We start from the raw sequence: 13,945 nt of genomic DNA, 5'->3' as shown, positions 1-13,945 counted from the left end.
GAAAGGGCTGGTTAGTGAAATCCCTTAGTAAGCGAGAGCTGGGACCTCTCACCTCGCAGTGGCACTGGATGCGATTGTTTGGGTGAGCAAATCAGACGGGCCACGCCCTCCACACATTGCTCCTTCTCGAGATCACGCTCCTTATCCTTCTTCTTGCCCAAGCGCATAACTGAAAAGGGGAGGTCAGCGAGTTAGCATTTGAGTCTTCATCTCTGGCCAGGATCCACTCACTCTGCTTCTGCTTCTTCTCCTTGGTGGCGAAACTAACAGTCAGTCCATTGAACATATCACCCATTTGCTGTGCATGCTGTGGCAGTCGCCACACCTGCAGGTTCCTAAACGTACTCTTAATGCTATTCTTGCCGCCGGCATCGCTGCCCTTGGACATGCCGCCCTTTGAGTCCTTGACATGACCATCGCCCGGCCTCACCAGTGGCCAGTAGTCCACCTGCAGTTCCACTGCCTCCGCCGCCGCCAGTGCTCCACTGAAAGTTTGCTGCTGCTGCGACGATGGCGTACTCAGCGATTCACTGGTATTCCGCTCCCGGTGCGAGGAGGCCGACGAGGGTGGCGTCTGCAATGGCGGCGAGGTACGTCCCAGGCTCTGCTGCTGGGGCGGCGAACCGGACACCACGCCATGGACATTTGGCGAGCTCTGGCTGCCAATTGGGATGGCTTGGCTTGAGGCTGATCCAGAGCCCTGTCCACTACTGGCCGCATTGGAGCCGGCTACATTCTCCTCAAGATCCAGCGAGGCCTGGGCATCGAGATAACCAATACGGACATCCTGTAAATAAAAAACATATTAGGTAACAATTTTGGTTGGACATTAAATGGATTTCTCTTACACTAACGAACGGCACAAATATCTGGCAGGAGTCCTCATCCTTGTAGTTGACCATGGCCTCGGCGATGGGTATCTGGGTGCAGGGACCTGCCGCCAGCAGATAGCGCTGGATGCGCTGCACCAGCTCGGCGATGTCCGACTTGGCCACGCCAGCGGCATCCGCCAGGTTGGTGGTCAGTGCGGTGGCATTCACAGTGGTCACCGCACTGACCGCCGCCGCTGTGGCCGCCGCCCGTTCGCACAGCTGTGTCCAGTTGTCCGAGCCGAACATGACCGCATAGGCCTGATCCATCTGGCTGAGATGTCGGGCCACGCTGCCGCAACTGCCGCCGACGGGCACCAGGTAGAAGCGCAGGTGATTGAGCCAATCCGGAGGACGCACGCCCATCAGTTCGACATAATGCCGCAGGGTGGCTCCCTGCAGCCAATCGCCGCCAATCAGCAGCACCTTCACCGTGTGCGGTGGCTTGGCGTTCGAGTTGCAACTAAGGGGAGAAAGCAAAGCCATAAATTAACAAATCAAATCTGATGATGGATGGCAACCACTTACTACTTCTGGATCTTGGCCATGAGCGCCTGCAGCACCGCCTTGACCTCGGCCGTGTTCTGCGGCACGAAGGCAGGCTTGAAGGAGTTGGCAAAGAGCGTGACCAGCTTGGCCAGCAGTGCACTGCCGCCCAGCGCCTCCGGCGGACTGATGATGGTCACCACCTCGGGAATGGAGCTGTCCTCGCCGGCGAACACGCGACTCAGCTGGTCGAGCAGCAGCTTGCGTGGCTCCACATTGGTCGGCGAGAGGCAAGTCTCCAGCATGGATCTCGGCTCGGCGCTCAGGCTCAAGGTGTGCTTCCTCTTGCCGCCTCCCGAGGCGCTGATGGCACTGGCATTGTTGCCTCCACTTGCCGTAATGCCCGGCGTATTGCTGGAAGTTCGGAACAAGCGGGATCGCTTCTCCGTCTGGGCGGGCGTTACCACGCTACCGCTTCCCAGACTGGCGGCCACCGAGCTCACTGGGGTCAACTGCTGCTGCTGCTGCTGCAGGCGCATGTAGTCCTTGTCCCGGGGGGGACTGTTCTGCGGATCGGAGTTCTGGCCATCGGTGTAGCCAGCATTGCCCTCGTTGCCGGAGCTGTCATTGCCTCCGCGATCTGTGAGGAGCACAAGAGAGAAAAGGGGAAGGTTAAAAAAAGGTTGAATGGATGAAGCTAGTTTAAGAAAGGGGCAAACACAATGGTGATCTATTGAAATGTGATAAGGAAAAAACAAGTTTTGGGCGCGAATTCTTTAGGTTTCTACTCATAGATAGATTTTTATGGATATTTTCGAAAAGCCTTGTTCTTCTTTCACATTTTTCAAAAGCCACAACCATTATGATGACCCCGGGTGGAGGAAGGGGTCTAGTGAGGAGGGACGGTGTGAAACTGGGGGCATAAGACATGCGGAGACCAAACAAGACAAGATAAACGGATTCGTGAGACGGAATGGCGGCCACAAATAGTAGGTCCCGAAATAGAACGCCCCTGCGAAGAGTGGCCCAGTCCAAGGAGTGCCCCATGTAAATAAATAATAAAGCGGACCGAAAATACAATTAAAGCTTTCCTTATTTTATGACCATGAAAGGGGGTGGGTGGGCTAAAAACGGGGAAAGTGGCCATATTTTTCCGAGGCAGAAGTTTCCGGCTCGTCGTGCTTGAATTTTCAAAGCCATGCGCCGATTAATCAAAAAACGCACGACACGTATATAAAGTGAAAGTGAAAGGAAAAAGGGGGAAAAGTGGAAAAAATTAAGGAAGGGGGAGCAAACAAATCCAAGACTTTATCAGGGGGAAAAGGGCGGGGTCTAGCTGTGATTAAGGGTGTTGTTTTCAAGGGTCTGACGTCTATGCCTGGGCTAATTGGGAAACCGCTTCAAGTGCGTCGAAGGTTCAATTGTCAGGCCACGCAGACTCACACACAATTCCACACATGTTGAGGACGTTGGCTTCCACTTTTGGGGGATGGGAGGAGGTGGAGGAGGAGGTTTATTTTAAGACCCCACAAACATGCACTTCAACCATAGGTACTAAAAACAAACGATCAATGGCATTGACGCACAAATCAAAGATTCCCCGCAATCATCCCACCCCATTTCTGGTGGCATGCAGAGGTGGTGTGGTGCAACAACACAAAATTACGAACAAGGCATACGTTTACATTTCCAGTGTACTTGTGGCGGTGTGTGGCTGTGTAACTGTATGCGTGTGTGGGCTGTGCGTGAGTGTGTGTGTGGAGCAAGTCAAGAAAATTGGGGTTACGACTCCTTGAAATATTCAAAGGCTACCCTTAATCCTGATAGGCACTTCCTTCCGAGGGAAAGGAGCTAAAAGGTATTTGGTATATATTATAAATCAAACATAAAAGCAGCAAACTTCGTGTATGTACGATAAGTTATAGAAAGAGATATATAAAAACGTATCCAAGACGTATAATCCATAAAAAAGGCAAAAGCTCACGTAGTGTTTTATTCTCGGAAAGTCAAAAGAAAACGTAATATATATTTTTTTAAACTTGTGTTTACAATTATCCCACTTCTTGATATTCTCAGGATGTCGTAAGCCCCATGCAAAAGGACTCTATAAGGCATATCTGGTTAGAAAATGTATCTGATTATTTATATACAAACTGGACACGGGATACACACAACTGTTTGTGGTCTCATTTCGGGGTGTTTGACAGGCTGGTTGTGTGGTATGCGAGAGGTGTGTGGTCGTATTTCTATAATTTTGATGCGGGGCATATTTTGGGGGTATTTTTCTTTGTTTTCATTATTTTGTACTTGATTTTGCTGTAATTTACACAGACCTGGTGTTGTTGCCGAATTGTTATTGTTTGTTAAATGAATGCATTTTTGGTTTTTGTTATTTTCAAGATTGTAAGATGAATTGGTCAATTGGTCGCTCTTATCCGACGATCGGCGCTCAGAGTTGCCTGCAAGAGAGATTTGTTCAAGCCATGCAAAATGTATCTTCTGTTCGTTTGTTTGTTGTTTTGTTCTGGAGTTTCTTGTTTAGTATATATGGTATAATTAAGTATAATTAAGCTAAGCCGTTTGGGTTCGAAAATACTCGACTTACAGCTATGAGATACAGTTGAAAGTTCAGCAAAAGCTACGAAAATACAAGTTATGGTTGCGCTGCTGCTTCGCCGGAAAAATGTTCAAGGCCACGCCCCTCGATTCAGTGGGCGGCAGTGACAGTGGCGGTCAACAGGACAATTAACTATTTGCCTCTCTGTCCCACTGCCACGCCTCCATTTTCCAGGCGGAGCAATTTGTCCTTTTTTTACTCTGTGTGTGTGTGAGTGGGTGGCGGTATGCTGTGTTGTGTGTGTGTGTGACATTCCTTTCCGCAACTTTTCTTTATTTTTCGTGTTTTTCAACCTTGACCCAAACTGTTGACAATGGAAAATCGCCGACGAGCGGACAAGCAGACAGCAATAACAAAAAAAATAATGGACAAAAATAAAACCGGCAATATAAAATAAATGTGTATAACCAAAAGAAATTTACACATTTCCGGGAAATTACTGTGTTTATTATCTCGAGGGATTTCATTTCACTGGAAAATTAATTATACGTTTGTATGTATATTAAATCTGACCTTTACTTTTAAATGATTTCAAGAGAAAATCTCTTTAAAATACCTTAAAAAAGCTAATTAAATATTTAAATTTAAATTGATTTGTGTTTCATAAAATATTAGCGAAAAGCTGGAGATCAGTGTATTAAGTATTATTCAATATAGTAACGTAGGGCAAAGGCAACGCAACGCAACGTAACGCAACGCATTAGAAAGCCAAACAGAACTCATAGAGCAAAAGTCGTTAAGTCAAAACTCCAGTTAATATAGCACATCAACAAGAACGCAAATCCCATTGGCCCGCCATGGAGGACGTCCTGCCTCCGCACTCACCAGCAGTTCCGGTTCCGGGTCCCGAGCCGCCGCCCAACAACTGGTTCAGATCGCCGCCATTTCCGGTGATGTTGTCGTGCAGCATGATCCGCGAGTTGGTGAAGAACGGACGCAGCGATGGCTTCGGCGTGGAGCCCACCGAGATGCTGTCCATGTCCGGGCCCGAGTCGTCGCCCTCGCAGCAGGAGAGCGACTCCAGCTCCTGGAAGAGGGCATCCAGATCGCGTTCGCCGCGCAGAGCGGCCGTTCCCCGGTGGCCGGACTCGCCCTCCAGCTCCTCGCTCACCTTGAACCGCTTCAACAGCGCCACGATCTTCTGCTTGAAGTTGCGCTGCTGCAGCGAAATCGTCTGAAATCGTCAAGAGATCATTGTTATTATAAGATCTACTAAATATTGCATCAACAAAACTAAAAACTAACTTAACTTCGTAAAACAGTTAGCATTTAACTAGTTCATCAGGAAATTGAAACTTTAAGATCTTGCTAATAGGATATATAAAAGAGCGTCCATGTTCTCCCTCTTAGTTGTAATATCTGAACTTTTTAGGGATGTGAGCTATAAAACCGAAGAGTTCTAACCATTAAATGAGCGTAAAACTTTGTAATAAAGTCAACCATCAACCTAACAACTAGTTCAACAGGAAATTAAATCTATAATATCTTGATTACATGGTTTTTTCCGAAAACGAGCAAATATTCCCTGCTCTTCCCGGTGTATTCCCCTATTAATACCTCTTAATGGCCCCTGGCTAAATCCAAACTGGCTTATAGGCCATTAAACAAAATCTCAAGGACTGCGACCGTGATGACGACTGGACTGAATGGCTGTTGAAATTTATGCATCGTTCTTTTTTAATTGCCCCACTCCCATCGGTATCTTTTTGTTTGTTTTATTTTTTCCCTTCCTGTGCGCTGGGGCCTGTCATTAGGCGTGTTTTTATCTACAGCAGGCCTTTAAATGATCCTGCGATAAAAAGCTAGCAACAACAGAGCAGAAAAAAAAGCAGAAGCCCATGACAATAAAAGCCGCAGGCTAATTTTACACCTGTGCTACGGATGTTGGCCAGGTGCGTTCGGGGGGGAGGGAATGGGGCAGAAGGACGAGGCAAGGCAAAAGTCCATAATTGGCCCAAACAGCTGAGCCAAGTCAAAGCCTGACGCTGTTTAAATATTTAAGCGGCAGCTTAAGAAAATTGTCTTTGTTGTGATTAGTACTCATACTTTCAGGGCAAAAACGCCATAAATAAAAAATGGATTTTATAATTATAATGGGGCTCTAGGAAGGGCAGACAGAAGGTGGGCTTTAGAAGGAAATTGAAAATAATTACAATATGGTAATGCGGTTTTTATGGTTACCCAAACATATGATCGAGTATTTTGGATACCTCTTACAGGACCTCGACCTAATCCAAACTCCAATCCATTGTCATGCGGAAGCTCTGTGGCTTTTCTATTTAGATCGCAGCCCACACACCGTCTCGCCTGCCCATCCACGGCCCCGATATAGCCCTGAGATATAGCCATAGGTTCGAAAGTATGCCACCGGGCGAATCCAAGCAAATTGAGTCGAGTAAGCGACACGCCAAGGCCGCCGCCCCAACAATTGTCAACTATTTGCCACAGAAATTCTTGGCCACCCCGTTTGGGGCATGCTCGCACAATAGCATACAAGTATCTAACCTATTCTATGTACTATAGGGATACATTTTTGATACATATTTCATTTGATTTCTTGTGTATCTTGTATCTGCCCGCGGATCTGGGTTAGCGGGAAGGAACTGACAATATTTCGCAATTGGCGAATGCCTTGACAAGAATGAGGAGGTGGCAGGAAGGTACTAACAATGTAAGACAAGGCTAAGCATAGTTCGATGAACAGTGAGGGGGCTAGACTAAATGCGAATACTGTGGAAATGCCTTATAGATTAGCTTATGCTAATTGAGAGGTTAATACTTCCTTGTTTGCAAAGGAAAAAGGAAATTATAATTATCTGGAATCTATTTTGGAGGTATCTAGTAAATATTTAAACCTTTTATCTAACTTGGCACTTAGCCTCTGATTAAAGGGTTCAAAAACAAAGCACCCCTCTACTTTGCATTTCTAGCTCTCCCCCCTTTGTTTCTCATGTAGGTATGTAATCTATATAGATAGCTAGCCACTAGGTGATATTTATTCACTTTGCATAATGAATTTTAGAGCCCCCAAACAGAAGACCCCCTGACTGCTGCTGACGTGTGGCCACGCAATTATATATCGAGCGGTAATGAAAATATACTTTTCGGTTAAGAGACGCATTTTTTTTTTTCGTTTTTTGGCTGCCGCGTGCGGAACAGCTGGGCGGGATTACACGGCGGACTCATTGACTCACCCGGCTAAACTTGGCCCGCGACGAGCTCTTGTCCTTCATCTCGAACTCGCTGTCGCTGTCGACGACCACGCCGGGATGGTGGTGCTGGATGCTGCCGGGATGGTGGCCCACTAGGGCGCAGTCCTCGATGCCGGAGCGCTGCAGCTTGTTGCGATACTTGCGCATATCATGCTTGGCCGGATGGTTGTAGTCGCGCGGATCCTTGGGATCGTAGCCACGGATCAGGCCTAGTTCGTTGGCCTCGTCGTTGAATTCGCCCGAACTGAACTCGGCCTCCTCGTCCTCGTCGGAGTACTCAGCAACGCGATCTGCGGAACCAGATTAACCATATATAAGTACGGGTGTATTTGTACGAGTATATTCGGGATAAGTAATGGCAAACTCGTATCTCGGAATGAAACTAAGATAAACGTTCTGCCTTTTGCGTTGTTATAAACGGTTTATGGCCGGTTTTATTTTATTTTTTATACAATACAAAGGGGTTAAGTGCCTGAACCGTTAAAAACCTATTTAGTTTTTAATTATTCTGGTACACACTCGCGTCTTATTGCCAATGATGTATTCATTTAGTTATACTTTTGAGAAAAATTGTATCAGCTTGTTTGAACAGTTGAGATACAATTTGACGGATTAACTTTTACTATTTAAACAGATTAACTCTTAGTTTAGTTAGGGTGAAACACAATTTCCCTTCCAAAAATACAATTATTTTCACATTACACTCCTCTTAGTATAATCAAAATTGATACAAAATTTGGGTTATGTTTTATAATATGTTATTAACCTTTTCGATAAAATATGGGGGCCTTGGTAAACGGTAAATATTTCACTCCCTTTTTACAGCTAACTGCGTTTTTCATCAATTTCAAGATTAAACCAAACGAACACCGCTTTTTCGTTGTTTTTGTTTAGTAAATTAATCACAGATAACACGGTTGACTGTCTTTTTGGCCGCTGCTGTTACTTCGGTTTGTTTTTAACTACGCCCGATTTATCTATTCATCTCCCGTAATGTTGTTATTATTATTATTATTTTGCTTTCTTTCCGCCGCCTCTTTCTCTTCTCCGAGTGCCGAGTGTGTGAACCGTCGAGCGCCTGTCAGTGAAATGAATGAACCGCTCGAAGCTCCGCACGTTTTGTGCACTTGCGATGAGTGAAAGAGAGCGCGAAAGAGGGAGCGGAGCGGGAGAGTGGGGTACTGAGCGGCCCCCTCAGCTATTAAAAAGCTAAGTATATGGTGCTTTTTGTATCCAATACTCGATAAAAAGGGGAAAAAGGGGATGTCGTTATGTAGCATAACAAAAAAAAACTTTCTCTCGATCCCAAAGGAGACACCATTCGTTATTTTAATTGCAGAATATTGAAATTACATTTGTGAATACTTTCGTCCTTATTTTAAGAACCCTTCTTATCAAAGTATTGAGCAGGCTAATTTGACCTTTAGGTCTTACTATTCTATTTATACCATAAATACCTCGATTAATCTAAAACAGGTAAATACTATGATCTTCGAAGGGAATTTGATTCGAAATGTTGTTTAGCTAACTTTAAAATCTAGCTATTTTTACTTGGCACTACCGACAGCCCTGGCGCAATGAGAGTGGGCAGAGAGCGGGCGCCCACCGCAACAACACCTGTGAGCGCAGAGAGATGAGCCACTTGCGCACCGAGAGAAATTACTCAAATCAATACGAGCCGTTCGAGGGGACAAACAAACGTGCGCATCGATATATTCCATTGTATCTGAACCCACACGCCGCCACACGTCGGCCTATCTATATGTGGGTCGTTGTTCGATATTACTGAACAAGTGTCAAAAGCTCACTGCATGGGAAGTGCTCATTAAAGATATTTTTACGCTTCGATTCGGGCAATTGAACTAAAAGTTTGGGTGGGAAATAGATGTAAGGTGTGAATAAAGGGGAAGGCCCTAGGAAATGGGATATAGGATTTACTTAGGGAACTTAATCAGCACTTCAATTATGTCTACACCGAATATTGGGCACTTAATCGATATTTTATTAATGCAGGGCACTTAAGTATCTAATGATCTAGTGTGAAAATGTGCCTTAAAATGGGAGTTTTTAAGTGAAATCTCTTAGATATTTTTCAATTTTGTTGAGTTATGGATCCGTTTACTCAAAAATAAATGTAGCCTAAATACGTTCATTGTATATAAAAGGGCTTGGGTAATAATTCTTTACGCTTCAGAGCTCTACAGCTGTACATTTACCCAGCAGTTCCTGTTGATCTAGAATTATGGAGCATGTTTTTTGATCGTGTGAACTAGTTTACTTAGAGAATTATAGAGAGCTTTTCACACACTCGCTCATATCGGACAGCTACATTGTTTGCGATAAGATTTGTGTCATCGCCTTCTGATGTCACTTGTTGCACTCCGATTCCCATTCCCATTCCGAATATCATTCCCACTCCCATGCCAAGCCGTTTCCACTTCGTTTTCGAAAACTGGCTACCACTTCCACTCCCGTTTTCAGTCCATTATAATTATGATTCCCATCTGTTTTCGTACCCAGTGCTCCCAAGGGTATATTGTTATAACCCAAAAAAATAAATTATATAAAAATAACTTTTAGATATCAACGCTTATCTATTTATTTTCCTGGTAATCGATAAAATGGGCTTAAACTTCCTGTTTTTAAATATATCACAAAATATCACAAGCCCATTTGTAAAAAAAATAGTATCTAAAAATATATTTACATTTTTTATGGTTGAATATCAACAGAAAGGTGGAGACAGTTTTCTAATGAGTCATATATGTTTATAAATAAAGTGTAACCTTTTTTAATTTTAAAGATCTTTAGTAATAAATAGGCTTGCATTTAGCAGCACTTATTAATCAGTGATCTTCAATGTAGTGTTATGATTTTATATTTCAGATATAACATATATTTATCATTAGAAAATTGCTTTTTTAAGGAATTTCCTATTTTGTATTATATGTTCGAGAATCTCCACTAACTAATTAGTTATCTTTATGTAATTTTATGGTCTTCTATAACACATATTATAGATATTTAGAAATATTTTTTCAAGAGGTATTTGAATATTCGAGGTTCTCCACTACACTGCTACTACTTTTTGTTTGTTTATTTGCTCGCATGTTGTGCTGTCGTTATCATTTAGCCAAAGCTATTCACCGGCCGGTTTCTGTTGCCTGCTGTCTGCGCGGGACTCTCTCTCGAGGGAGGAGGGTAAGAGTGGGTGTTGTGGGTGTTGGCGGTACGTCTCCGAGTTCCTCGCACACACGTATCTGTATCTGGGTATCTATCGCGTGCTGGGCGGTGCTGGTGGATGAGCTACACTCCTCCGGTCTGCGAAAGTGGGTGTAAGCGTAAGTGTGGGTGCGGAGCAAACTCCGGTTAAGTGTAACTTTTGACAGCCTCAGAGCCGTTAAGTGATAAGTACAGAGAATGATTAAAAAGCGGGCACTGCTAGGTAAACGCGGGAAAAGCCAGGGAAACAGTGTGGGATAGCTGGGAAACTGCTGCTGGCAGCGATGATTAATTGGTCCAAAGCAGAAGCTACGTTCCTTATGACTTATTGACTATTACTCTGGGCCCCCATATTTATCTTGGCCCGCTTTGCGTGCTGGTTAACTTTACAGGGAACGGGGGAAAAAAGAGAAAAAGGCTAAGAAAATAGAAGTTTCCTACTTGAGGGCAATTATTTTGTTTGTCTTGGCTTTTGCAATTACGCAGACAACTTAATGATGTCTCCCTGGCATTGTTTTCCTGTTTTCCATTCTTTCGGTTTCTATTCCTTCATAATTGCATGCAATTCTTAAACACTTTAATGACCTTTTGCCTGTCTGGGGACTTGGACTGCGTTTCCTGGAAGGCAAGTGAATGTAACGCACAAGCACTTTGGTCCAAGGAATTTCCACGAAAAGTGTTTTCCACATGGGAGCCGGGCGAACAACAAGTAAACAAAGGCCCGGAGAGAGACAATAATGGCAGACAAAGTGTTGCCAAAAGCTAGGGAAGATGTGTCGTGGGCAAAGCCCCAGATTCAGCCTCCTGGCCCACCTACCCGTACCATTGGGATTCCCATTCCCACTACCCGTTTTCACCCCCCAGCACCAGCACAACGCACTTCCAGCCCACGCTCCGCCGGTGCCACGCTGCGTATGAGTAATGAAAACCGTATTGAAAAGCGACGAGCGACATTGATTTAGTGTCTGTGCTCTCTATATCCATGCGGGAGTTCGGAAAAACCACAGCAACAGAAACAGAAAGATAGAACTGAATTTGGAAGCATTTTCCGACTGTTTGTTACTCCCTTTTGTAACATACCATATCATAAAATAAAACGTATTTAAAGGCATTTTAGTAACAATCAAAACTATTTGTAGAAGATATATTCGAAGATATAAAGTTTATAATAAACCATTTTACGACCCTTACATCCTTAACCATCTTAAAAACATAATAATCATATTATATTTATAAATATCTTACAACATTTTTAAAATGAAACATATATTATACGTGTTACCGCAAAAACACAATACACCCTTGAACCTAGAATCAAGAGTCGGGTAAACAAGCCAAGAGGAATATCGTAGAAAACTGGCACAAAAAGGCAATACATTGGTTTGACCTTGGCCAGCACACGAATCTTGTCATTAGATGACAGCCAATGGGGCGGGTAAGTGGGTGGAGGTCGCCTGAGCAGGGGCGCTGATAACAAGGGGGGAAAAGCAACAGCAGCAGCAGCAGCAGCAGCGTGGAAGTGAACAATGTGGATACTCTCGACATAATTTACGCATTTCGCCATTAACCACTCAATGGTTGGGGTGCGCAAAAAGCGGTATCTGGGGGGTGGGAGGTAGGTACATAGCACACTATATATAGGGGTGGCCGTACGGTCATTAGAGGCGCAAAACAGCCTCCCTATCACCCTACTTGGCAGCCTCCTCCCCTCCTGCCAACCTTGTCACTTCTGCACAACGTTTATCTCTGGCCCTCAAGGACAAATGACTTAATTCCTGTCGTTGTGGCAACAGCACAGAGAGAAAAGAACAGAAAAAAGCTGTCGGAGCTGTCATCAGCAGAAGCTTCATAAGAACGAGAATCCGATGAAGACGGGGCTGCAGCAGCAGCCGCAGGCTCGGCTATATCCTCTACATAAATTACAAGACCTCAGTCGAAGGGATGGGGAATCACAAGTTTTTTGATTGATTTGCCGTTGCTCTTGAGAGTTATTTATGGATTGCATTGGGCAAGAAGATAAACAAGAGAACCAAGGAATTAAGTTAAGCTGCTACCGCAGGATGATTTAAAATACAAATAAAGCACATTCTGACTCTGCATCTGCTGTATCTTTTAAACCATTCAACATAGGATATTGTTCTTACTACTTCCCATTTTGTTTGGTTTTTGCGAGCTGTTTCCACTTTCCCGCCCAAGTGTCATACCAATGAAAAATAAATGAACGAAACACTCATAGAACATTTATGAGTACTTAACCAGCAGTACATTTACATATTAATTTAAACGCTTTCCTTTAGTCCTTTGAGATTTTCGGAAACTAGGGTACTGTGTTATCAATTTGCCCAGGGTTCTTGTGTTTTTGCGTTTGCAACCCCCTCCCCCTCCCTAGCTTAAGTCCATTGTGGCGGCCAAGGAAAACTCAACATCCCGCACAGCCCGCTTGAAAACCAACCCACAAACAAGTTCCGCTGCTCTGGGATGTTCGCTGAAGGAGCGTCCGACTGCTAATGGTGCCTGGCTCGGCCTGGCACCTGCGGGAATGGACGAGGACTGGAATTCGGAGTGGGTGGGTCTGGCCGAGTGGGTGGGTGAGCGAGCTGCGAGGTGCGCCGGTCGAGGCGCATTCAACAAGCAGCGAAGCAGCCCTGCGGCAATCAGACACACACCCACCCCACACACGAAAAAAACATTCTATCACCTCCATATTGTCATCAAGATGGTCCCAAATTCGATTATATACTAAAGTGAATCAGGGTAGATGTTATAAAAAAGAAAAGCTGATACGAAAACTGAATTTTCTACTCAAAAGCTATTAAAACTAAAGATAATTCCTAGGTACTTCCCAGATAATTCCATTTTCCCCCAGTGCAGTTTGGTATTTTCTCCCGCACAAGAACCAAAACACCATCAGCAGCGTTTTTGGAGGCCGGACCGCATAAAGAGAAAATCAATACACCGAATTGAGGTTGAGGCAAAAAGGTTTTCCTCGCATTGCCCAATGCCCTCTGCTTCTGCTTTTGAATTCCATTTTTGCAAATTAGAAAGCGAGACCCAGAGTAATTTAACAGAGCTGTCTGTGTCTATATATGTTCCCAACCCTTCCTCCTCCTCCCTTCTCTTGGCCAGAACCAAGTTCATTTTGCTTGGGTTCAAGTGCTGACCCTCAATATATGGGGCTTTCTGACTGTCACTGCCAACGGAATGGATTGAGCACGGGAGCCAAATTCTCGTGCCCTGGCCCTGGCCCATTGCCAAGTGGCCAGGGAGAGGCGAACTTCTGATGGCCACCAGCAGGCCACGAGTAGGGATATCCCCAGCCCCTTTCCCAGCCAATCGCCGGGTGCGCCAAAAGTGTCCGAAACGAGTAATGACAACGGCATGATTTATGGCTAATGGAGTTTATTTACAGGCGGCCATTTGGAAGGGAAAGTAGAGTTGGGATTATTAAACCAAAAGTGGGAATACACTGTAATCATTACAGTATAATTTTGGTATTTTTATCTAGCCTTTATAATAACTGATGGTAATTTAAATAGGAA

General features: G+C 44.6%; 1 protein-coding gene across 4 annotated transcripts in view; it reads right to left on the bottom strand.

Annotated features, from left to right (window-relative positions):
- The window catches only part of LOC108026204 (phosphofurin acidic cluster sorting protein 2), a 36,111-nt gene that overhangs the window by 347 nt on the left and 21,819 nt on the right, over positions 1-13,945 (bottom strand). For 2 of the 4 annotated variants that reach the window (XM_044091138.2, XM_044091139.2), the window contains exons 5-11: positions 7,167-7,474; positions 4,798-5,146; positions 3,689-3,814; positions 1,398-1,995; positions 849-1,332; positions 232-787; positions 53-169 (exon numbers count right to left, since the gene is read on the bottom strand). In XM_044091138.2, the coding sequence (XP_043947073.1) occupies positions 53-169; positions 232-787; positions 849-1,332; positions 1,398-1,995; positions 3,689-3,814; positions 4,798-5,146; positions 7,167-7,474 (2,538 nt within the window). Of the gene's footprint in view, positions 1-52; positions 170-231; positions 788-848; positions 1,333-1,397; positions 1,996-3,688; positions 3,815-4,797; positions 5,147-7,166; positions 7,475-7,950; positions 8,269-13,945 lie in introns of those variants that run through there. The other 2 variants (XM_017097003.2, XM_044091140.2) reach the window with 2 other exon arrangements.

Source organism: Drosophila biarmipes, chromosome 3R (assembly GCF_025231255.1).
Source record: "Drosophila biarmipes strain raj3 chromosome 3R, RU_DBia_V1.1, whole genome shotgun sequence".
In the NCBI taxonomy this organism is placed as follows: Eukaryota; Metazoa; Arthropoda; class Insecta; order Diptera; family Drosophilidae; genus Drosophila; species Drosophila biarmipes.
The sequence above is the reverse complement of the archived record's forward strand: the minus strand, read 5'-3'. Positions and strand labels throughout refer to the sequence as shown.